Source organism: Saimiri boliviensis, chromosome 13 (assembly GCF_048565385.1).
Source record: "Saimiri boliviensis isolate mSaiBol1 chromosome 13, mSaiBol1.pri, whole genome shotgun sequence".
In the NCBI taxonomy this organism is placed as follows: Eukaryota; Metazoa; Chordata; class Mammalia; order Primates; family Cebidae; genus Saimiri; species Saimiri boliviensis.
In genome coordinates this window covers 54600051-54625935 of record NC_133461.1, presented here as the reverse complement: position 1 = coordinate 54625935, position 25885 = coordinate 54600051, and the positions used below count along the sequence as shown (strand labels likewise).

General features: G+C 37.1%; 1 protein-coding gene across 11 annotated transcripts in view; it reads left to right on the top strand.

Moving 5' to 3' along the window:
• RBBP8 (RB binding protein 8, endonuclease) overlaps nucleotides 1-25885 on the top strand; it is a 109445-nt gene that overhangs the window by 25511 nt on the left and 58049 nt on the right. For 4 of the 11 annotated variants that reach the window (XM_074383686.1, XM_074383687.1, XM_074383688.1 and 1 more), the window contains exons 1-5: nucleotides 1028-1135; nucleotides 2335-2452; nucleotides 10649-10691; nucleotides 15741-15836; nucleotides 25566-25678. In XM_074383686.1, the coding sequence (XP_074239787.1) occupies nucleotides 1118-1135; nucleotides 2335-2452; nucleotides 10649-10691; nucleotides 15741-15836; nucleotides 25566-25678 (388 nt within the window). In that variant the 5' untranslated portion in view covers nucleotides 1028-1117. Of the gene's footprint in view, nucleotides 1-928; nucleotides 1136-2334; nucleotides 2453-10648; nucleotides 10692-15740; nucleotides 15837-21615; nucleotides 24472-25565; nucleotides 25679-25885 lie in introns of those variants that run through there. The other 7 variants (XM_039463839.2, XM_039463838.2, XM_074383690.1 and 4 more) reach the window with 4 other exon arrangements.

The following is a 25885-nucleotide window of genomic DNA, read 5'->3' as shown; positions in this document are numbered from 1 at the left end:
TGAAGAACTTTACCCTGATGGTCTCATAACTCTAAGATGTTTCTGTATTCATAGATCTTTGCTCTGTTTGTATCTTACTGACTTCTCTTGCTTTTGGAAAATGATACAGATCCTCATCTATGTTAATAAATCTGTCATCTGTCTGACTCTTTTATAGAATACATATAGATGTGTGTATATATGTGGATGCTTGTTAAGAATATCTTACAAAGTTTTTCAGTTTTGGGTTCAGTATGTTGTTGCACTCCACTCCACGTCAATTCAAAGTTAAAAAAAAAAACTTTTTTTTTTTTTTTTTTTTTTTAAATCAAGACAGGGTCTCTGTTGCCCAGGCTGGAGTGCAGTGGCACAATCTCCACTCACTGCAACTTCTGTCTCTCAGTTTCAGGCAGTTCTCCTGCCTCAACCTCTCAAGTAGCTGGGACCACAGGCGTGTACCACCGCACCCAGCTAATTTTTGTATTTTTAGTAAAGATGGGGTTTCACCATGGTGGCCACACTGGTGTCAAACTCCTTGCCTCAAGTGATCCACCCACCTCAGCCTCCCAAAGTGCTGGGATTACAGGCAAGAGCCATCTCGCCCAACTGAAACAATAAAATACTTTTATACTGGTACATTAATATTGACCATGAATAATAAAAAGTCTCAATATTTGGATCCTTTCTGTTTAATGTAATGGTAGATAATTTCTTTCTCTAAAAGGAATAAGAAAATTTGCCTGAAATTTTACCTCATATAGCCAAATAACTGAGGTCAGGGCTTTTCTCACCATTATCATCTTCTTTCCTTCCCTTCCCAAATTCTAAAAATGATCGATTATAGGTAAATAAGGAAAACTTGAAGATACCTGGACTTGTGTTTCATCCTGACTTCAAAGTACTCAAAGGTAAAAGCAAAATTCATTTATACTGCAATCTGTTATTTCAGGTATTTGACCTGTCCAAAGACAACTTGATACCTCTATAATGTAACAGAAAAGATCATAAAATATTAAGCAAGTAGCAGCGTGGAGCATATTAAGCAAGATGAACATCTCGGGAAGCAGCTGTGGAAGCCCTAACTCTGCAGATATATCTAGTGACTTTAAGGACCTTTGGACAAAACTGAAAGAGTGTCATGAGAGAGAAGTACAAGGTAAAGTCTTAAATACTTACAGCAGTATTTTGTGGAGACTGTAGTGGCAATAACTACCTTTTTATAACAGTTTCGTTTATTTTTTCTTTTTCAACTTTTAGGTTCAGGGGTACCTGTGCAGGTTTGGTACATGGATAGATTGCATGTTGCTGGGGTTTAGTGTACAAATGATTTCAACCCAGGTAGTGAGCATGGTACCCCATAGGTAGTTTTTCAATCCTCACCCTCCTCCCACCCCCTGACCCTCCACCCTCATGTAGGTCTCTGTATCTGTTTTTCTCCTCTTTGTATCCATATGTACTAAATGTTTAGCTACCATTTATAAATGAGAACATGCAATGTTTCTGTTGCTGCTTTAATTTGCTTAGGATAATGGCTTTGGCTGCATCCATGATGCTGCAGAGGAAATCATTTTGTTTTTTTCTTTATGGATACATAATATTCCCTGATGTATATGTACTAAGTTTTCTTTATTCAGTCCACTGATGAGTTTTATACATTTAATGACCAACTTTAAGTAAAAGTTCCAAGTTATCTTTCTTTTTTTTTTTTTTTTTTGAGACAAGGTCTCACTGTGTCACCAGGCTGAGGTGTAATGGTGTAATCATGGCTCACTGCAGCTTCAACCTCCCATTTTCAAGTGAGCCTCCCTCCTGTAGTTGGGACCATAGGCACATACTGCTATACCTGGCTAACTTTTTATATTTTGTAGAGTTAGGGTCTCACTATGTTGCCTAGGCTGGTCTTGAACTCCTGGCCTCAAGTGATCCTTTTGTCTCTGCCTCCCAAAGTGCTGGGGTTATAGATGTTAGCCACTGTGCCTGGCCCAAAGATCTCATATCTATTTATTTATATATTTATGTATTTACTTATTTATTTATTTTGAGACAGGATCTCACTTTGTTACCCAGTCTGGAGTACAGTAGTATGATCACAGCTCTCTACAGCCTTGACCTCTCAGGCTCAGGTGTTCCTTCCACCGTAGCCTCCTGGGTACCTGGGACTACAGGTGTGCACTACCATGTCCAGCTAATTTTATGTATTTTTTTTGTATAGGCAGGGTTTTGCCATGTTGCCCAGGTTGGTCTTGAACTTCTGGGCTCAAGCAGTCCACTGGCCTCAGCCTCCCAAAATGCTAGGATTACACTCTTGAGCCACTGTGCCCAGCTGATCTTCTTTTCTTTTTCTTTTTGAGACAGGGTCTTACTTTGTCACCCACACTGGAGTGCAGTTGTGCAAACACGGCTTACTGGAGCCTCAAACTCGCCAGCCTAAGTGATTCTCCCACCTCATCTCCTCAAGTCATTGGGACTTCAGGTGTACACCCATGCCTGGCTAGTTTTTTTGTTTTTTCTTTTTGTTGTTGTTTGTTTGTTTCAAACTTATCCTTCACCTTTGAAACCTAGCTAGTTTTTGTATTTTTTGTGGAAACAGGGTTTCGTTATGTTGCCCAGGCTGGTCTCAAACTGAGCTCAGGTGATCTTCCTGCCTCAGACTCCCAAAGTACTGGGATTACTGCGCCCAGCCAGATCTCATTTTTAGAGAGAATTTACAATTTTAGTTTTTAATGATTCATTTTTATGGTCAAATTGGTACTTTTTAACCACAGACAACTCCCACAGGACATAATTTGTATACAACTTGCTATTATTTACTTGTGGTAATATGTAGGAGATAGTGGAAAAGGTATAGAATTTGTTGACTGAAGACCTGGATTTGAATTCTGATTTCATTTACCCACTTGCTCTGTGATCTTAGCCTAATTACCAACCTCTAAATTTAATTTTCTTCTATAAAATTATTTGCAGGATATAGACATGAAAATACTATGTAAGTCGTTTGATAAACCTATGGGAATCTATTTGCTGCTAAGCACTGAAATACAAAAGTGAATGGCAGCTTACCTTCAGAAAGCCTGCACTCTTAATAGAGGCAGAGTCATGTAAACAGATAATTACAGTACAGTGAAATAAAAGCTAAAAGGTTTTTATAAATTGCAGGGAGTATATAGAGGATTAAGCAATTGTGGTTGAGATGAGTAAATATTTGTGTTAAAAAATACTCTATGAAGCTAAGCTCAAGGTTTGATACTAAGTTTTAATATATTTTAATTCTGTAACTTTAACATACTTTCCATATGTATGAGAAATGCTTCATATTACATTTTTTTCTTGATTACCTATTATAAGTTTAATACTGCAGTGCTTTATAGCTGTAATATTACACTGGAGTACTATTAAAACATAATCCACCTGATTCTAAAGTGTAGTATGTGAGTCTGTATTATAACTTTTCCATGGTTAATTTAGTTTCTGGCAAAACTACTGGTAATACCTTTATCATTAATTAATGAGTTTTGAAGTATGAACAACCCCAGAAATACTCTTTCAAGCCCCAGTGTTCATGGAGACACAAAGAAATGTTCAAGAAATGTTTTTTGGGCACTTAACACGAATAAGAATAAATCATATATAGTGCTAGTGTTAAGGGAATTTCTAGTCTAGAATTTTAATACAGTGTACTATGTTACTATCCAAGAACATAAAGGAAGAACCGAAGGTGTGTGTGGTTGCATGGGGGAAGTGTGTTTGTGTTATGTATGTCGGACCAGGCTTGATAACTGAGTAAGTCTAATTAGCCAGGCAAAGAAGATGGTGGGAGGGGAGGGAATTTTCTGAATAGAGAGAACAGCACATGCAAAAGTTTGCAGATGGCCAGGCGCAGTGGCTCAAGCCTGTAATCCCAGCACTTTGGGAGGCTGAGGCGGGTGGATCACGAGGTCAAGAGATCGAGACCGTCCTGGTCAACATGGTGAAACCCCGTCTCTACTAAAGATGCAAAAAATTAGCTGGGCATGGTGGCATGTGCCTGTAATCCCAGCTACTCAGGAGGCTGAGGCAGGAGAATTGCTTGAACCCAGGAGGCGGAGGTTGCGGTGAGCCGAGATCATGCCATTGCACTCCAGCCTGGGTAACAAGAGCGAAACTCTGTCTCGAGGAAAAAAAAAAAAAAGTTTGCAGATAAGAGTTTGATTATATTCAAGGAATTGTGGATGGTTTGGTTTAGTCCTAGGAGGAAATGGAATGGGAGATGGGAGTTTTTTGGGGAGGTGGATAAGATATAATGCTAGAAATGTAGATAGATCCAGATTATGTAAAATGGTATGTGCCTTGCTGAAGAGATTGTCATCTTGCCTTGACTTTAGGGCAGATTTCTCTATGATTTCTCTATTTCTGCAAAAAATGTCTTTAGGATTTTGATATGTAATTCATTGAATCTCTAGATTGCTTTGGATGATATTGGCATCTTAACAATATTGTCTTCTAGTCCATGCACAATGGGATGCCTTTCTATTTATTGGTGTCTTCTATTTTTCTTTTTAAGATTTTTTTTTTTTTGAGGTGGAGTCTCAGTCTGTCTTCCAGGCTGTTGTGCAGTGGCGCGATCTTGGCTCACTGCAACCTCCACCTCTCAGGTTCAAGTAATTCTCCTGCCTCGGCCTCCTGAGTAGCTGGGATTACAGGTTTGCACCACGACACCCAGCTAATTTTTGTGTCTTTAGTAGAGACGGGGTTTCACCATGTTGGTCAGGCAGGTCTCAAACTCCTGACCTCATGATCCACCCACCTCAGCCTCCCAGTGTGCTGGGATTACAGGTTTGAGTCACTGCACCTGCCCTGCTTTTTAAGATTTTTAAATTTTTAATTACTCCTTTTTAGAGATGAGGTCTTGCCCCATTACCCAGGCTGAGTGCAGTGGCACAATCATGGTTCACAGTAGCCTCAAACTCCTGGGTGCAAGTGATCTTTCCACTTCTGCCTTCGGAGTAGGTAGGGCTTCAAGCATGCACCACCGTACCTGGCTAATTTATTTTTTATAGAGATGGGAGGGGTCTCACTTTGTTGCCCAGGCTAGTCTCAACTCCTAGGCTCAAGCAGTCCTCTGACCTCCTTGGCCCCCCAAAGTGCTAGGATTAAGGTATGAGCCCTGGTCATTCTATAATTTCTTTCAGCAACATTTTGTAATTGTCAGTGTACAAGTTTTTTGTCTCCTTGGTGAAATGTATTCTTAAATATTTTGTTCTTTTGATGCTACTGTAAACAGAATTGTTTTCCTAATTTGCTTTTCAGATTGTTTATTGCCAGTGTATAGAAATACAACTGGTTTTTGAGAGTTGATTTTATGTTCTACAACTTTGTTGAAACTCTTCATTTCTATTTTTGTTTTTTATGTCTTGAAACAGAATGCTGGGATAACATGTGAGCCACTGCACTTGGCTTTTTATAGGCTATTAATTTAATAGAAATAAAATATTTGACAGATTTCTTCTTGTTCTTTGGTGTTACAGGATCTTCATGAGATCCCTATTTTACAATGAGGAAGCATCAAGAAAACAGATAATATACTCTTTAATAGGAACAATATGCCATATTTATCAAATTATAGAATACATGAAGCTTGCAAATATTATGTAGTAGATACTTCTTTTAAAAGTGTATACTCCTAGGTGGCTTGCGCCTGTAATCCCAGCACTTTGGGAGGCCGAGGGGGATGGATCACAAGGTCGAGATCGAGACCATCCTGGCCAACATGGTGAAACCCCATCTCTACTAAAATACAAAAAGTTCGTTGGGCATGGTGGTGCATGCCTATAGTCCCAGCTACTTGGGAGGCTAAGGCAGGGGAATCACTTGAACTGGGGAGGCAGAGGTTGCAGTGAGCCGAGATTGCGCCACTGCATTCCAGCCTGGCGAGAGACTCTATCTGAAAAAAAAAAAAAAAAAAAAGTGTGTACTCCTCATGGTTATGTTCTAATCACATTCCCAGAAAAGTTAGTTTGTATGCTCTGAAAAATTTTAAGGGAGGAATACAGTAATTGTTGGTGTATATGGTAAAATCCATGTGTTTTATGAATGTTAGTTTGGATATATGAGCTCGTAAGAGAAGATAATCTTTGGTACATTGTACTGATCATACCACTTGCCCAATTTCAAATCACTTATGGATTTGTAAAGGTATTAAATGAGGAAGTACTATTTTTTAAGTTAATATGTCATTTAAAAACATTTTGGTTTGGGCCATGCCTGTGTCAATGTGTTCCACATAGTTCCGTATAAAATTAGATTCTCTGTATGATAACATCAAAGACTTGCCTGAAGGGAACTTAATTTTTTTAAGGAGGTGGAGAATCCATTTGTAGAAACCAGTATAAGAAGCTGTTTGAAAGACATCAAACATGGACTTGTCTGGACTTTGCAGGTTTTAAGGTATATATAGAAATCAAAATTGACTCATTGCTTTTAAAGCTTCATGTTTGTAAAAAATAAAAGAGAAATGTCATGAATGGTAATATTTCAAATATGTAGTTTTTACTTAGCTGCAGAAATCTACCCACACTCTGCTACATGTTTAGAATTTTTTTGCCTGTTTTGCCAAAACATAATAAAATAATAGCAAAATATGACAGTATGTGCACTGATCACAACAATATAATAAACTGCATGCATGTTTTTTGTTTTTTGTTTTGTTTTGTTTTTTAGACAGAGTCTCATTCTGTTACACAGGCCCTTGTGCAGTGGCATGATCTCAGCTCACTGCAACCTCCACCTCGCAGGTTCAAGTGATTCTCCTGCCTCAGCCTCCGGAGTAGCTGGGATTACGGGTGCTTGCCACCACACTTGGCTAATTTTTTGTGTTTTTGGTAGAGACAGGGTTTCACCATGTTAGCCAGGATGGTCTAGATCTCCTGACCTCATGATCCTCCTGCCTCAGCCTCTCAAAGTGCTGGGATTACAGGCATGAGCCACCGTGCCCAGCCATGCATGTCTTTTAAAACTAGGAAAGAATAAGCAAAATGTCCTAATTTCTGTTGGAGACTAGCAATATGAAAACCAGACCATTTTTGCTGAAAAATTCTGGAGACACTTGTGATCAAATTTTTATATCCTTTAAGATAATTGTATCTTTTCGTGATTGTTCATTCCAGTGTCTTATGTTCCTTTTGTGACAAACACAGATTGTTACTGATAATATACAATCTTTATGCTTTAAATTCAGAACTCACAGAATTTAATGGAAATTTCAGAGTTCTTTAAATTTCAAAAGTCTTAAATAAAGTATATTTATTTGGGTACAAAATTGTATTGCCTTTAAAAATATTTTTCGTTACCAGGTTTATTATTAAAAGCACAAGTAATAAAATAGAATTTAAAAGATTTATTTTCAGAATACCACTTTTTTAATAAATGTATTTTGCCTATGCAAATTTCTGCTGTTAACATGTAGCTAATATATTTTCTGTGTCTAGTAAATATGGTACTCAGTTTCAAAGAAAATTAGGCAGGTTTTGTGAGGCAAAGTTGGAATACCTTGAAGAAATGGGAAAGTTTAGACGCTCTAATTGGACAGGATTAATATTTCTTGATTCATTTTTGAATTGTTCCATTTATTTTCTATAAATAGAATCAAAAATTCTAAGAAGAGAACATTACATTAAGACTATACAAATTAACAATGAAAGGAATTGTCCCACTCATTAAGAATGCTGTCAGGCTGGGCACAGTGGCTCATGCTTATAATCCCAACACTTCAGGAGGCCAAGGCAGGAAGATTACTTGAGTCCAGGAGTCTGAGACCAGCCTGGGCAACAATACAACACCCTGTCTCTACAAAAAAAATTTTTTTTAATTAGCCAGGCATGGTGGTGTGTGCCTGTGGTCCCAGCTACTTGAGAGGTTGAGTCAGGAGGATCGCTTGAGCCTGGGAAGTCAAGGCTACTGTATTCCGTGATTGCGCCACTGCACTCCAGCCTGGGTGACAGATCCTGTCTCAAAAAAAAAAGACTATTATCAGTAACTCTCATACCTTTTATTTTTTATTTGCATTCACATCTGTAAACAATAAAATCTACAAAAGTTAATTTACCCATTTTGAGATAATTAAATCTTAAGCACAGTGAGCATACCTTAAATATGGCTTTGGAATTGAAATAATTTGTTAGGCAATTATAGAAATGCTAGCAGTATTAGTTTTGGTAGAAGTTTAATTATTTCATTTGTATACAAAGCCCCACTGTTTGTCAAGAAAGGTAATATTAGGTTTATCGTTTTTAATTCAGAACCGTAAATAACTTGTTTAAAGTGGCAGTACATACACTATATATGGTTTGTTCTGGGTAGAGAAGTAAAATAAGTATTAGCATAGCAGTGATTTTTGTTTATGCATAACAAATTGAATTTTTGCTTCATTTCTGACTCTTAAATTTGTTTTGTGTATTATAATATACAGGCCCTTATTGTTTCATTTCCTCCAAAATTCATGTATGAGCGGGTGTAGGGTTAATTGTAGCACAGTGCTTGGTCTTGTGAGCACTGTTTCTTCAATAGGCATCTTAGGTTGCCAGTGTTACAATTCCAGATACTTTGTTGAACAGATTACCTGTTCATACAGGAGCTACATTGTTGTACAGCCTCATTCCTTCCGATGGGTGTGGAGCAGGATTAAAACACACTTTATAGGGGTTCTAATTGTAGATTCCTAATTGACTTGGTGAATAGCAAATGCTAAAATTTAACACACACACACATACACACACACACACACACACACACACACACATAAACCTGTTTCAGGGTGATCTGCATGACAGAACAAATGCCTCACAGGTGTTGAATGCTTACAAGATAAAAGAGTAGTTCTTCCCCTGTTTCCCAAGAATTTTCCTTTGAAGTTTATGTGGATTTTCTATCTCATTGTTCTTTTCTTAAAATGGTTTACAGCAAGAATCCATTTCATCTTTGGCTGCACTTTTCAATTCTAAAGAACTGATTTTTAGAACTCAGCCAAAACTAAAAACAAAGATCTGTCAAGTAAAATTTCACACATTTTTGAGAAGGGAAAAAATACATGGATACACCACAGGTTTTGGTTTTTTAACAACTCATTGAAGAATGTTTGGGTTGTTTCTAATATTTGACTATCATGAATAAGCCTGCTGTGAACATTCAAGTACAGGTTGATCTGTAACATTTTTTCACCATCTTATTTATCACATTTTATTCAATTTATAGGGCATAGACTCGAAGGTAAAATGTGTCATATCAGTTGGACATTTCCTAAAGGTGAAATTGAAGCATAGGGAAAAAATGTAACATCCAAAGAATTCTTCAGGGCCTTTATTTTTCCACAATATCCAGATTTCCTGGCATTAAATCATTACCATGGAGGGCAATAAGAGGAGATGACTTCTTCATCAGTGTCTATGTGACCATAGTTGGGAAATGTATAGGTTTGTTTTTAAAATTTGTATTTGTCTAAATTACGTTGTCCAAAAGATTGTACTAAGTTAAACAGATAGAGAAAAATTATGTTCTTAGAAATGATAAATATATTAATGTTCCTATACACATTGTATGAAAAACTTTTCTAAATTTATAACTTGATAGAATCTGTGAACTCCCAAAGGCACATAGTAAATATTCTTTGATTTGTCAGGAATCAGTCAATTAATAACTATTTATTGGTAACTAACTGCCACCAAATTCCTGAGTAGATCTATAATGGGGTAAATTGTAGTAAAAGCACTAATTGAGAAAGAGCAAATATTGAGGGCTTTTTTCCCCTTTATGTTAATCACATTGCAGAAAATAGGGAGCATAGAGAAAATAGAGGGCAAAGCAATATTCGACTAGAATTTTTTTATTTTTATTTTTACTGTTTTAATCTTTGATTAACACTTTTAAAGGAATGTTGGGTATTATAATTTTTGCAGTTTTGCTAAGTAATTGTTTTGATTTAACTTATATTTAGTTGCTAATGATGTATGCATTTTCCTATTTGTTCAATGACTTTTTTTTGTTTTGTTAATTACTGTTCATGAAAATTAGAACTGTCACCCTGTGGTGTCCATATCCTTCCTTGCAGTTTCAGTGCCTGTCAGTCTGTTTTCTTCTCAATAACTACCATAGGCAGTGGTCTTCTCTTATGTTTTATGTCAGATTTAATTAAAATTAAAAATTCATGTAATAGATATCTTGAGACAAAAACATTCATGCCTTTTGTTAGTACTTTTCCATAAGGAATTTTTCTTCGTAGTCCAGGACTTCCTGCCACAATCTAGTTTAATCCCAGAAGATTTGTGCCTATATAAACACCATTGCTGTTAGCAAATACACAGGCTATTCATAGACCTTCGTTTATAGTGAACTTAGACTTTCATTTATAGTGAACTTCTAATTATATGCTTATCCTGCTGTTAGAAAGAAAATAACTTACTTTAGATGGGGAAAATTTTGTTCCATTTGACTGTCATATGATAGACTAAAAGGAATAATGTTGCAGATATGCTTTTGTGACTGCAGGGTATAGTTAAGGGGAATATACTGTAAACTAATGAGACCTGTTTCATTTTTAGATATTAAGCCAGACTGATATGACTTAATAGTGTAGCATTTGACTCATAAAGGAACGTAGATAACTGTTGTAGAAATAACACCTTTTCTTTTTACTTTTCAGGATTACAAGTAAAAGTAACCAAGCTAAAAAAGGAGCGAGTTTTGTAAGTATCAGTATGTAACACTCGTGTTATTTATAGAGTAGTTGATACTAATGTCGTATTTGACCTTAATGTCTTATTTATAAAGAAATTAGCCCTACTTAGTATGGGCCTTGGATAGTCAGCAGCAATTTTTTTTTCAAACTCTAAAGTAAAAATAATTTTGTAATTTAAGTATAGCCTTAGTTACTTATGTATGTTTACATTTAATACAACTTACATGTGTAATCTTTTCCCATAAAGTATTAACATGACAATTGATCTGTAGTCTTTTTTTGATTTGTCAGCAGAATTCTTTTTTCAGCCATAATTAACACCTGGATTTCAACATGCTACAAGACAGGGAGCAGAATAATTCTGGGATTTCTAAATTCATATGAATAGAAACTAAATGGGTATTTTAAGACTCCTTTTAGGTAGTTTGAAAATACTGGAAGAGTCTTTGAATTGTCTTGCTTATAAAGTTCTAAATCAGATCTGATTTTTTTAAGTTTAGGAACAGATTTTACTCATGATTCTCTAGAGCAGGCGTCCCCAAACTATGGCCCGCGGGCCGCATGCAGTCCCCTGAGGCCATTTATCCGGCCCCCCTGCTGCACTTCAGGAAGGGGCACCTCTTTCACTGGTGGTCAGTGAGAGGATCACAGTATGTGGCGGCCCTCCAATGGTCTGAGGGACAGTGAACTGGCCCCCTGTGTAAAAAGTTTGGGGACGCCTGCTCTAGAGCTTCCACATTCAGGAATCTGAAACAGATGGCAGAGTAGAATATCAGCACACATAACAAAAATTAGTTGTCATGTAACTTAATAATAATACATTTGCTTTACAGTCTGTGTCTGTGGGCTTCAGTTACTTCACATTCTAAAATCTTCCAAGACTGTAATTGAAAGCTGGATTACTTACCACCCATCAGAACATACCCATATGTGGCCAGGCATGGTGGCTCATGCCTGTAATCTTAACACTTTGAGAGGCCAAAGTAGGCAAATTGATTGAGCCCAGGAGTTTGAGACTCACCTGGGAAATATGGTGAAACCCCATTTCTTTTAATACAAAAAATTAGCCAGATGTGGTGGCATGCACCTGTGGTCCCAGCTACTTTGGAGGCTGAGGTGGGAGGATTGCTTGAGCCCAGGAGACAGGTTGCAGTGACCCGAGATTGTGCTACTGTACTCCAGCCTGGGTGGCAGAGTGAGACCCTGTCTCCAAAAATCAAAACAGAAAACCAGTTGTTTTCTCCATTATACTCTGAAAATGAAAATTGATAAATTTTCTGTTACACCTAGAAAGTCACATTTGGAAGTGAACTTAGTTGATTCGGGAATATAAAATCATACATATTTTTTAAGTTTTGTTAAAAATGAAAATTTCAGGTTCTTAGCATTTTAAAGTGGCTTGTTGTAATTGTACATGTTCCTGCCTTAAAGATATTACTAAAAACCTCCTTAACCATAGAATACTCCTTTTCTCTCTGTTTCTGTGGCAGAGCTGTGTTTAGTTCCCCTAGATGAGCTGTTTGTTAACTTAAACAGAAGATCAAATTAGCATTTTTTGAGTAGTGAATTTAGGATGTGCATCTTATTAGGTAGGATATTTTCTTTTTCTTTTTTTTTTTTTTTTCGAGACGGAGTTTCGCTCTTGTTACCCAGGCTGGAGTGCAAGGGCACGATCTCGGCTCACTGCAACCTCTGCCTCCTGGGTTCAGGCAATTCTCCTGCCTCAGCCTCTGGAGTAGCTGGGATTACAGGCACACGCCACCATGCCCAGCTAATTTTTTGCACCTTTAGTAGAGACGGGGTTTCACCATGTTGACCAGGATGGTCTCGATCTCTGACCTCGTGATCCACCCGCCTCGGCCTCCCAAAGTGCTGGGATTACAGGCTTGAGCCACTGCGCCCAGCCAGGATATTTTCTTACTGTGAAAAATAAAAATGATCAGAAGTGACTTTTACAGTAAGGAAAATTTCTTCTTTACATAGAAGGCCCAAAGAAGGGACATTCTAGAACTGGTTAGTAGGTGACTCAAAGACTTAGATGTGATCCAGGAATTCCACTACTGGGCATTTGCACAAAGGAAAAGAAATTAATATATCAAATGGATGCATGCACTTAATGTGTTTATTGCAGCACCATTCACAATAGCAAAGATACAGAATCAACCTGAGTGTCCATCAACAGATGAATTGGATAAAATAAATGTGTTATATATACACAGTAGAATACTACTCAGCCATAAAAATAAAGAAAATCTTGTCATTTGCAGCAACTGGAGGTCATGATGTTAAATCATGCACAGAAAGACATATTGTTACTCATATGTAGGAAGTAAAAAAGTAGATCTTATGGAGGTAGAGGATGGAATAATAGATACCTGAGACTGGGAAGGGTGTATGGGTGGGAGGGAGGTGAAGAGTCAGTTGATGGGTGCCAACTCATAAGGAGATGGAAGGAATAATGTTTGGTAGAAGAATAGTGTGACTATAGTTAACAACAATGTATTTTATATTGAAAATAGGAAACCTGAAATGTATGCAACACGTAGAAATGATAAATACTTGGGTGATGATTACCCTAAATACCCTGACTTAATCATTACACATTCTGTGTATGTAGCAAAAACTTCACATGTACCTCCTAAATATGTACAAATATAATGTGTCAAAATTCCTTTTTAAATAATGGAAATACAACTGGTTATTCAGTAGCTGATAATAATGCCTTACTTTATTGTATGGTTTACAGAGGTATTTGATTCTCGTAGCAACCTTTTAAAATATATTGTAATTACTCTGTACCTGTAAACCTCAGGTAGCCTCGGGTTATACATTTTGGAAGCATAGGTAAGTAGCTAAATTCCCTGAGTAATCAGATAATTAAAGGGATCCTTTATTTACCAACCCTAGAGTAAATTAGGTGTTTGTATTGTGGGACCAGGAATTTGGGTTTATCTATATTGCTGTAATCCCTGATTCCCAGTGTACAATATACAGTCTTATCTCCGTATTGTTAGAATAGTTGGATTTGAAAGGTATCTCAGCCCTTAAGGATTCCTGGAAAAAGCAGTTAGAAAAAGGATACTGTTAATATTTGTTCTTCGATTAATTGTTTCAGACCTATGTTTTGATGATAAAGGTACCTCTACACACGGTTAAAGCTTTTTTTTTTTTTTACACAAGCGCATTCACAAAGTGGAACATGTGACACTGTTTACTGTTGGATCTTGTGAAGTTGTTGGAAAAGTTACCCTTGAGCTTGATCAGCCTGATTCTTTTAGACTGCTTATGTACATTGACTATGTCTGTTTTCTCCAGTGTATACCAACTAATGAGTAACTGATTGACTGTCTTATTAGCTAGCAAATGTGAGCATCCTAATTACCAGCCGTTACTTAAAAACAATTACTTTTCTGCTGAGGAAATAATAAAGATGACATCTGCGATATTTAGCCAGCTTTATAACACTTACTAAGAAAATTTTCTTTAGCTGCTGAGAAATTTAGAAATTCTAGAATATAGAGTACTCACGTTCAGATAAACCCTTGTTTTCTTTTACATTTTTTTAATTAAGAAATTTAAAGGATTGTAAAGACAAAAAAAATTCCAATTGTGCAGGACTGTTTTCATACTTTTGATTTCTTATCACAAAGTTTCTTAATAGAGAGTATAACTCAAACATAATGTTTTGCTCATTTTATTCATGTTAGTTCCTGTCTCTCCTTATAGTTCTCCCCCCTCATTTCAAAGTATTGAGAAAATTGTTGAATGTGGTGCATAGGTATGTAAAAGAGACAGGAGGGTTATCCATCTTATTACAGTTACATTTTCAAATACAGCTTCCTATGCCAGTTATATTTAAAATGTCCATTACCTTAGAAAGACAGAGGCTACCAATTAGGAAAATGATACTGGGTTTTTAGTAAAATGCTGCTAATGGCATTGAGCTTGCCTTAGAAATGAAGTTAGTGATTGGTATAGTAATAACTCTTCTTTTGGATGAGGTCCAGAGCAGACCTGTCTTTAATATGTTAGATACTTCCCTGTTTTTGAAATTGCATGACTTTTTGCACTGTTTGGAATTCATCAATTTGCTTTCTTAAAGACCTTGTTAAATTATTTCTGCAATTAGTAAAAGCTTATTATGTTACCACTTTCTTGACCTGAATATTTTATGAAGTAATTGAAGTTAATTTTAACTTTAACTTAGGTTATTCATCTACGTAACAGTTGGGCTTTAAAACAAATACTGTCATGTTCTGAATCATTCTAAATAGAACAGTAATGGAATATATGAATATGGGGAAATCAGATAACTCATTACTATTACAGAGTTCTGTTCATCATTTAAGAAAAAAACCCTTTGCTATTAATTTTTCACTCCTTAAGAGTGACAGTGTATATGTGTCTATATTTACAGACACAGCGTGTCTGTAAATCTTCAATTTAATATTTACTGTATTTATGATATAGATTATTTAAGTTAAATGTTAAATTTGAATAGATGTTGGCAGTTAATAGTCTGTGTTAGAACATGACTTTAATCATGCCCCCAGGCTTAGACAAGTTATCTGGTTATAGTTGTTGAATAGATCAGTGAAAACCTGGTGTGCCTTCTAATTTAAATACATTTTCTACAAGTATTAGGAAATACTTTATTTATTTATTTTTGTTAAATGAGAAATGGCCAAGTTAACAAGCTTCAACAATGTATTACTGTCTGTTATTTTCAAGTTCTCAGATGTCTCTACATGCTACCATAACTATATTTGTTGTATAGCAAGAATGTGTTGCTCTTACATGTATTGGTTTTTCAATCAATATAAACTGTTCAACAGAATTTGAATTTGTTTTTGTGGTAAAACAAAACAACTGAAAAGGTGAGGTTGGAATATCCTGTAAATTCGTTATATAGAAATGCATTGTATAGACACGGTGAAGTTCTTATGTAAGAAATTTGTTATATAGACATGGTGAACTTCTTAGAATTAGCCTGTTAAGAGTATTTTTCTCTGAAAAGCTTATTTATTTATTTATTTATTTATTTATTTACCTTTAGAGATGCACAAAGACTAGAAGAATTCTTCACCAAAAATCAGCAGCTAAGGGAGCAGCAGAAAGTCCTCCATGAAACGATTAAAGTTTTAGAAGATCGGTGAGTCTGGCACTTAGGTCTTCAGCATCAATATCAGATGCCTGTTAGCCTTATTTAACTCTTCTCTTAGCTGTGAGTTTAAGCCAGACTTAAAAGCCAAGCATGAGTGGAAGAGCTGGGGGCTCAGCTATAGGGTAGGAGAACTAAGCATGTAATGAGTGCTGATGATGAAACTTATCACAAGCCATGGATGGTTCCTTAGGTTCAAGGCATACTTCTTATACTCCAGAGTGAGTGGCAGGGCAAGTGTATATATTTTAAGTACTCAGGCGTTTTCTATAATACTTGAAGCGATTAAACTGAAGCTAGTGGAGGGAAGTGTAATCCGTCTCAGTAGATTTCCTCTGTTAACAAAATGGCTCAGTGTAAGGATAAGACATGAAAAGAACACAAGAAGGAGAAGATGAGAGTGCCTTGTTCTAAAGCAAGCTTGTCCAGCCCATGGCCTGCGGGCTGTATGCAGCGCAGGACAGCTTTGAATCCAGCCCAATACAAATTTGTAAACTTTCTTAAAACATTATGAGATTTGTTTGCGATTTTTTTTTTAAGCTCATCAGCTATCGTTAGTGTTAGTGTATTTTATGTGTGGCCCAAGACAGTTCTTCCAGGGAAGCCAAAAGATTGGACATCCTTATCTAAAGCTTTAAGGATCTGTGGAGAGTAGCTTCTGAGCAGATTCCTGGGCCCCATCCCTGCAGATTCTAATTCAGTGGACTTGCAAATATTTTTTCTCTCTTTTTCCTTCCCTCCCTTTTAAAGCTGCTGAGGTGGTTTTGAGAAATAGCCAGCTTTTGGGACCACTGATCTAATGATCTATTCAACATGTGTTTAAATTACCTTCCCAGTTTCTGGGTGAACATCTTTTCTGTGCTTAAACATGTCCAGTGACAAATGAAATCACTCCCTTCTTAGGTAACACATTCCTTCCTTAAATACTGTAATTGGAAAGTTTTCTTTATAGTAGGTAGATATCCGTAGAATTGCTGTCCATTGGTCCTAGTTTTATTCCCTTAGATCATAAATCTCTTTCATATGATTAATTTTTCAGATATTTAGACAGCTGTCATCCCTCAGTACCTTCCTGGCTTTTTTTTTTTTTTTTTTTCTCCTACTGATTTTCCTCTTTGCTTACATTACTGAAGTTATACTGGCCTCCTTGACATTTCTTTAACAGTCCAGGCATGTTTCAGCTGTAGGAATTTTATATTCTGTACTCTTTAATCTGCCACAGTCTCTTGCAGGTATTCTTAAAACTCACTCCCAGCCAGGCTCGTTGGCTCATGCCTATAATCCCAGCATTTTGGGAGGCCTAGGCAGGCAGATCACCTGAGGTCAAGAGTTCAAGACCAGCCTGACCAACATGGAGAAATCCTGTCTCTACTGAAAATACAAAATTAGCTAGGCATGGTGGCGCATGCCTGTAATCCCAGCTACTTGGGAGAGTGAGGTAGGAGAATCACTTGAACCCGGGAGGTGGAGGTTGTAGTGAGCCGAGATCACGCCATTGTACTGCAGCCTGGGCAACAACAGCTGGAAAAAAAAAGAAAAACCCTCTCATCATTTACATCTCTTCTCAAATGTTAACTTCACAGTGAAGTTTTTCCTCAATAGCCTATTTAAAATTTCACCAAGTTTTCTAACCTAGCTAGACCTCCTGTCTCCCTCTGTGATTTGTTTCCTCCCAAAGCACGTATCACCTTCTTTTTTTGTTTGTTTGTTTGTTTTGTTTTTGAGACAGAGTCTCACTCTGTTACCCAGGCTGGAGTGCAGTGGCGCGATCTAGGCTTACTGCAACCTCTGCCTCTCGGGTTCAAGCAGTTCCCCCGGCTCACATACAGAGACACCCTCCTCCCCATCCCCCACCTCAGCCTCCCTAGTAGCTGTGACTACAGGTGTGTGCCACTGTGTCCAGCTAATTTTTCTTATATTTTTCTTATAGACAGGGTTTTACCATGTTGGCCAGGCTAGTCTTGATCTCCTGATCTCAAGTGATCCATGTGCCTCAGCCTCCCAAAGTGCTGGAATTATAGGTGTGAGCCATCGTGCCCGGCTCCAAAGTACATACCCCCTTCTAATACACTATACTACTTATTTTACTTCCTCTCCTTTTTTTTTTTTTTTTGTCTACTTTTTATTATGTCTCTTCTACCAAATTCCAAGTCAAACAATTGTACTGATCTTTCTCATCTTTCTAATTTCAGCCAAAAGAACAGGCCTTCATTCAGGGTAGGAAATCAGCAAGCATAATGAAGTCGCCTGAAAGGAATAGAGAGATGAGTGAAGTATTCTAGATTAGAGAGACAGTATGTTACAAAGAGGAAATAGACCATTGCACATCAGAGAAAAAAACATGGTCAGACTTGCAGAAACCCAGAATTGGGGATTGGCTGTAGAAGTAAAAATATAAGGTTGGGCATGGTGGCTCACACCTGTAGTCTCAGCTGAGGCTGAGGCGGGCAGATTGCCTGAGCTCAGGAGTTCACAACTAGCCTGGGCAACACGGTAAAACCCTGTCTCTACATTAAAAAAAAAAAAAAAAAAAAAAATTAGCTGGGCATGGCAGTGTGCTCCTCCTGTAGTCCCAGCTACTCAGGAGCTTGAGGCAAGAGAATTGCTTGAACCCAGGAGGTGGAAGTTGCAGTGAGCTGAGATCATGCCACTGCACTTTAGCCTGGGCTACAGAGCAAGACTGTCTCAAAAAAAAAAAAAAACAAAAAAAAAGAGAGAGAGAGACCAAGGAGGAAGAAAAAAGTCAACATTTGGCTACACAGTGAAGAAAGAGCTAAAATAATAAAAAACATTGTGGACTTAAATCCTGTGAATGAAGGATGGATTCAATCCATGTATACACTTCTTTAGCATATGTAAAAATAACCTCCTTTTTTCTATTTGTAATTTAATCTACTTTTTTATGTACAATAGTTCCCCCATGTCCATAGGGGATACATTCCAAGACCCCCCAAGAGGATGCCTGAAACCACAAATACTACTAAACCCTATGTATACTATTTTTTTGTGTGTGTACATATTTACAGTACCCAATTTATAAATTAAACACAGATTAAAACAATAATCATAAAATAGAACAGTTGTAATAGTATACTGTAGTAAAAGTTACTTGAATATGAAAAAAAATAGGCCGGGCACGGTGGGTCATGCCTATTATCCCAGCAGTTTGAGAGGCCAAGGAGGGTGGATCACGAGGTCAGGAGATCAAGACCATCCTGGCCATGGTGAAAACCTGTCTCTACTAAAATACAAAAAAAAAAAAAGTCAGTCAGGCATGGTGGCGGGCACCTGTAGTTCTAGCTACTCGGGAGGCTGAGGCAGGGAAATCGCTTGAACCTGGGAGGCAGACGTTGCAGTGAACCAAGATCACGCCACTGCATCATTCCAGCCTAAAAAAAAAAAAAAAAAAGATAGCTGCCAAGTGCCCCCAGTTATCTTTTCTATTATCCTTGTTTCCTTCAATCATTTTTGTTTTTTTGTTTTTTTGGTTTTTTTTTTTGAGACGGGAGTTTTGCTCTTGTTACCCAGGCTGGAGTGCAATGGCACAATCTCGGCTCACCGCAACCTCCGCCTCCTGGGTTCAGGCAATTCTCCTGCCTCAGCCTCCTGAGTAGCTGGGATTACAGGCACGCGCCACCATGCCCAGCTAATTTTTTGTATTTTTAGTAGAGACGGGGTTTCACCATGTTGACCAGGCTGGTCTCGATCTCTTGACCTCGCGATCCACCCGCCTCGGCCTCCCAAAGTGCTGGGATTATAGGCTTGAGCCACCGCGCCTGGCCGGGTTTTTTTTTTTTTTTTGTACTTTAGGTTCTGGGGTACATGTGCAGATGATGCAGGATTGTTGTATAAGTACATACAGGTTTGCTGCCTCCATCCCCCTGTCACCTATATCTGACATTTCTCCCCATGTTATCTCTCCCTACCCTCTGTTGTCCCTCCCCTAGCCACCTCAACAGACTCCAGTGTGTGATGCTCCCCTCCCTGTGTCTATGTGTTCTCATTGTTCAACACCCACCTATGAGTAAAAACATTCGGTGTTTGATTTTCTGTTCTTGTGTCAGTTTGCTGAGAATGATGGTTTCCAGGTTTATCCATGTCCCTACAAAGGACATGAACTTCTCATTTTTCATGGCTGCATAGTATTCCATAATGTGCCACATTTTCCCTGTCCAGTCTATCATCAAGCTCATAATTTAAAGGTTGAAATAGTGTTTTTCAAGGTTAATAAAAAGAAATCTGCTGTTCACCTTCTTTCCAGTTTTCCTTCTTCAGAAGAAGTTGTTTTCAGTTCTTCATATTTTTGTACTGTTTACCTCAAAAATCTTTTTAAAAATGTTTATGTTGCTGTTTACAAATTTTTCTTAAGTTTTTTTTCTGCTTTCTACATAGATGCCATTCCCAGTTCCCTCTTCCTCCTATATAGTGTATAGTAATTTTGGTTAGATCACTCTTCAGTTTTTATTTTATTATGATTATGTAAATGCAGTTCAAAGCTGAGACATACTGTAAACTGTGTTTAATTTTTTCTTCCTGTGCAAATTTTTATTGTCCATAGTGTTTATGATGGACCTTTTTTCATATGCTTAGTGTTCTTCTTACCAACCACTAGTCCAACCACAACGTTCTATCATTTATATAAGTGTATCAAGGTGTTTAGAGGGGTTGTGTCTTCTGTCATTTCACGTTTTTGAACAGATCTGTTTTGGAGGCTCTGATCTGCTTCAGTTTGGACACTGTCCTCTTTACCTGCTATATAGTGGTCATCAGAGGTTCCTTTTACTGCTTTCCTTTTTCATATATTTAGGACTTATTATTTTCTTTTTTTCCTTATTTTGGTAGAATGCCTCCTTCAGTAGATTTCTGAGACAGAGTGTATGGGACATAAAAAAAAGTTTATTTTAGAAAATCACACATATATAAAAGTAGACCTAATAGTAGAACCAACTCCAATGTACCCATCACTTGGCTTCAACAGTTACTAACTGTGGCGATTCTCATTTTGTCTTTACTCCCACTAGTCTCTCTTACTACCATTTTGAGACCTTGCCTCAAAAAACCCCCAAAAACCGGAAAGTACCATTGTCATGCTTAAAAATTAAATAATGATAGGAGGCAACATTTTTGAGATTTTTATATGTCTGAAAATTTTGGTTGAATTAATAGTTGGAGAGTACAGGTTTAGGTTGGAAATAATTTTCTTTCAGAATTCCCAGTCACTTCTTTTAGCTTCTAATGCTGCTATTGAAATCCCACACTATTCTGAGTTCTTTTTTCACCCACAGTCCCCCACCAAAACAGTGCTGTTAGTCTTTCTTTGTTTTTGAGATGGGATCTCTTATGTTAACCAGGCTTGTCCTGGCCTCAAGCAATCCTCGCGTCTCTATTCTGATTATTTATCTTTTCTGTGTACCCTTTTTTAAAATTTGTTTTTCTTCTGAAAGCTTATGGGCTCTTATCTTTGCCTGCAGCATCCAGAAATTTCATAATGATGAGTTATTTTGTTTGAATCTGTTAACACCCATTGTGCTGGAGACTTGGGTTTTGTTTTTTGATTTTTCTTCAGTCCTTTAAGGAGTGGGCAATGTTCTTGATTTTCTTCACTGTTCCCCACACTGCCTCAAATCTTCTCCTATCCTTCCTTCCTCTTTCAGGAACTCCTTTTGTTTATATGATAGACCCAGAATAATTCTCCAGTTTTATCTTTTCTATTTTCTTTTTGTATTTTTACATTACTTTTTGGGTAGATTTTCTTAGCTTTACTTTCTTACCTTCTATTTTTTAGTTTTTAATGAAAAAATCTTAATATTTTTAATTTTTAATTTTTTTTCAGGAGGTTTGTTTAAATATGGATAAGATCTCACTGTGTTGCCCATACGGGTCTTGAACTCCTGGCTTCAAACAATTAATTCTCTTGCTTCAACCTCCCAAAATGCTGGGATTACAGGCAAGAATTGCCACACCTGAATACTATTTTTAATTTTTAAAGTCTCTTTTTTGTTCTCAGAATATTTCCTTTTATGGCAATCCCATTCTCATTTTATAGTTTTTATATCTTTTCTTACCTCTAGAATATAGTACATCCTCGCTTAACATGGTAGATAGGTTCTTGGAAACTGTGACTTTAAAAGAAATGACCTACAGCAGTCTTCAAATAACATCCTTTACTTTGACATAGTTTCATTTTAACAGTGAGGGAAAAAATTAGCTTGGTTATACATCATATCACTTAAAGTCACAGTTTCCAAGAACCTATCAGTGCTGTTAAGGGCTTACTGTATTCTTTATAATTTGATGGTTGTGATAGTGATGGTGTGTTTTTTCTTTTTCTTTCTGTATAGCTTATTATTTCTTCTTGATTTTTTTTTTTAATGTCTTGTGTGCTTTGGTTTCTTATAATTTACAAGCTTTTCTCAGATGCCTTTTGATACTTGGTTATGTTATATTTAAGAGATGGGAATAAAGTAATTGGAAGCTCTGAGGGCATGGGTAGAACTGTAGACTGTGAGATTCACTGTTAGAGTGATCTGGCTGGTCTGTTTCATTGAAGATACCCTAATGTCAGTATTTTTAGGTCTTTCCTGTCAGGTTGGTCAGATTTCCTAGAGAAGACTCCTTAATTCTATTTTCTAGAATGTATAATAGGGCTGACTCCCAGTGTTCTTGGAGCCAAGTAGATGATGAGGGTCTAGACTAGAATCTTGAGAATTTGGAGGGTTGGAGAGAGAGAGAGAGAGAGAGAGAGAGAGAGAGAGAGAGAGAGAGTGTGTGTGTGTGTGTGTGTGTGTATGTATTCATTTCATTATTGTACTCCTACTCCTACCTGAACCTCATGGCTCCCAGATCAGACACACTCTGTTTTAGACTGTCTAAAGATTAAAACTCCAGTCTGCTGCTGGAACGTCGAAGGGGTAATCACTTGACTGCTCAGAATATAGGAGAGAATATTTGTATAATAATTTCTGAAAACATACTTTTGATCAGTCACTCCTAGGATGAATTTTTTAGCCTTTTGAGAATTTTGCAGCATAAATCAAGTTGGTTCTAGGAGAGTGCTGTTTAATAGAATTTGCTGTGATCATGAAAATGTTGTAAATCTGCCCTGTTCAATATGGTAGCAAGTAGACATGTGGCTGCTGAGCACTGACTTTAACTGATAAGCTCAATTTTTATTTTTATTTATTTAAATTGAAATAGCCACATGTGGTCGTGTCTACTATACCTGGACAGTGCAATTGTCCAATGCTTTTCCCATCATTAGCTTAGGATTTAGCATTCTCAGGTCACTTTCTATTTGTCCAGCAGCTGCTTTGCCTTAGTTTTTTTGTTTTGTTTTCTCTTCAGTTCTTGTCCTTATGTGTTTGTGACTTTAAAATACAGATATATCTTTACTGTAATTTTATGAGATTTCGGAAAGGAGTTAAAATAGATGCAAGTGTTGACTTTGCCATCTTAAATGGTGTTCTTTATACAGTGCAATTTTAAGGCTCCTAATCTAATTCCTGTCTTTAAACTGTATTTCACTTAAATCATGATGCCTAGCTATTGGTTTATTCATTCTAGAAATTCTAATTCTATTAATGCTACATTTGACTGCCTATCTTTTATTTTTACATCTATATCAACATTGTTTCATGTGAGTTTTACTTTTGTATAAAAACATTTGGGTTCTGGCCAGGCACAGTAACTTATGCCTGTAATCCCAGTACTTTGGGAGGCCAAGGTGAGAGGATCACTTGAGCTCCGGAGTTTGAGACCAGTCTGGGCAACATAGTCAGACCCTTTCTCATTTAAAAAAAAAAAGGCTGTGTTCTTTTATTTAGCTTTGATTTCGTTCTATACTTTTCATGTTTTATCTCTGTAATTTATTTTAAAATTTGTGGCATATACTACCATGCTGTGACTTCCAACGACACTTAAATACTTACCTTTTTTTTTTTTCTTTTTTTTTGAAAAAGAGTCTCACTCTGTCACCCAGACTGGAGTGCAACAGCATGATTTTGGCTTACTACACTCTCTGCCTCCCAGGTTCAAGCAATTCTCCTGCCTCAGCCTCCCGAGTAGCTGGGATTACAAGCATGAGCCAGCACACCCGGCTAATTCTTGTATTTTTTTAGTAGAGATGAGGTTTTGCCACATTGGCCAGGCTGGTCTTGAACTTCTGACCTCAGGTGATCTACCCACCTCCCAAAGCGCTGGGATTACAGGCATGAGTCACCACACTCAGCTAACACTTAAATACTTATTATCTTATTGACTTAGTTATTAAGTTGAAATTACTATCTTAGAATATATTTCCTGAATTCTTTTTTTTTTTTTTCGAGACGGAGTTTTGCTCGTTACCCAGGCTGGAGTGCAATGGCGCGATCTCGGCTCACCGCAACCTCCGCCTCCTGGGTTCAGGCAATTCTCCTGCCCCAGCCTCCTGAGTAGCTGGGATTACAGGCATGTGCCACCATGCCCAGCTAATTTTTTTGTATTTTTAGTAGAGACGGGGTTTCACCATGTTGACCAGGATGGTCTCGATCTCTTGACCTCGTGATCCACCCGCCTCCGCCTCCCAAAGTGCTGGGATTACAGGCTTGAGCCACCGCGCCCGGCTTATTTCCTGAATTCTTAATGTGGGGTATGTGTCTCTTTTTTAACCATGTTTTTTTCTGATTAGATAAGTGATAAAATTGGAAAATGTTTGAAAAATATGTAAAATTAAGAGAAAATCTACCATAATACTGTTACCTACAAGATAACTATTATTAACATTTTGGAATATACCTCTCCCTCACCTGCTTATGCAATATATGTTTTTCTCTCTTCAACAGTCACAAGTAATTAGTAAAAGCTATTTCATATTTTTTTTTTACATAATCCATTGTGAATTTTTAATAGTAATTTTTTTAATGACAAAAGGAAAATACGAGGTGACTTTTTCCCCGTTGTATCTCTTGACCTTTATTTATTCAACAATATTGACAAATAATTTTTTTTTTCTTTTTTTGAGATGGAGTCTCTCTCTGACACCCAGGCTAGATAGAGTGCAGTGACATGATCTCAGCTCACTGCAACCTTCTCCTCCTGGGTTAAAGAGCTTCTTCTGCCTCAGCCTCCTGAGTAGCTGGAACAACCACCACTATGTCCGGCTAATTTTTGTATTTTTTAGTAGAGATGGGGTTTTACCATGTTGGCTAGGCTGGTGTTGAACTCCTGACCTCATGATCCGCCCACCTCAGCCTCCCAAAGTGCTAGTATTACAGGCATGAGCCACCTCGCCCAGCCAATATTAACAAATAAATTTTGATGAATTTAATTTTTCATCAAAAATATTATTGAATACTCACTATGTGTGATATGCTGTGCTGAGCATAGCAGCTGCAAAGTTGTTTCAGGTATAATTCTGCCCCTTGTAATTGGACCAGGGTTCATATTTTGACCATAATAAATTAAAACAAGATCAGCTTCTTTAATAAATACGTTTTTTTTTATTGAGTTTTAAATTGGCAGATTTTTATAGAATTGCAATTAGAACTGCAATCTGAAGAAAATGGTGGTATAACATGATTTCAGACTATGTAAGAGCATGTTAAAGGTATAATAACCTCATTAATCTTGCTTATTTTCACAGTATTTGTCAAGTCAGTTCCTTAAATCTTCATGAAAGTCTTGGAATTCAAATACAGGGAAATTTCTTTTAAGGGATGAAAAATGCTTTGTTTTGTTTCATAGGTTAAGAGCAGGATTATGTGATCGCTGTGCAGTAACTGAAGAACATATGCGGAAAAAACAGCAAGAGTTTGAAAATATCCGGCAGCAGAATCTTAAACTTATTACAGAACTTAGTGAGTTTCCTTTCATTTATTAATTATTTAAAGTATAATGTATTGTTGTTAAGGCCTGTTAGTAAATTGGTTATAATCAAATGGATTGTTTACATGTATTTTTCCTTATTTAGTAGAAGTTCAGTTGTCCTTTTTTGTACTTTTTGTAGATTTAATCTCATGCTTATTTTATTAAGAAATAGGATACAAAAAGGTTGTGCAAATACC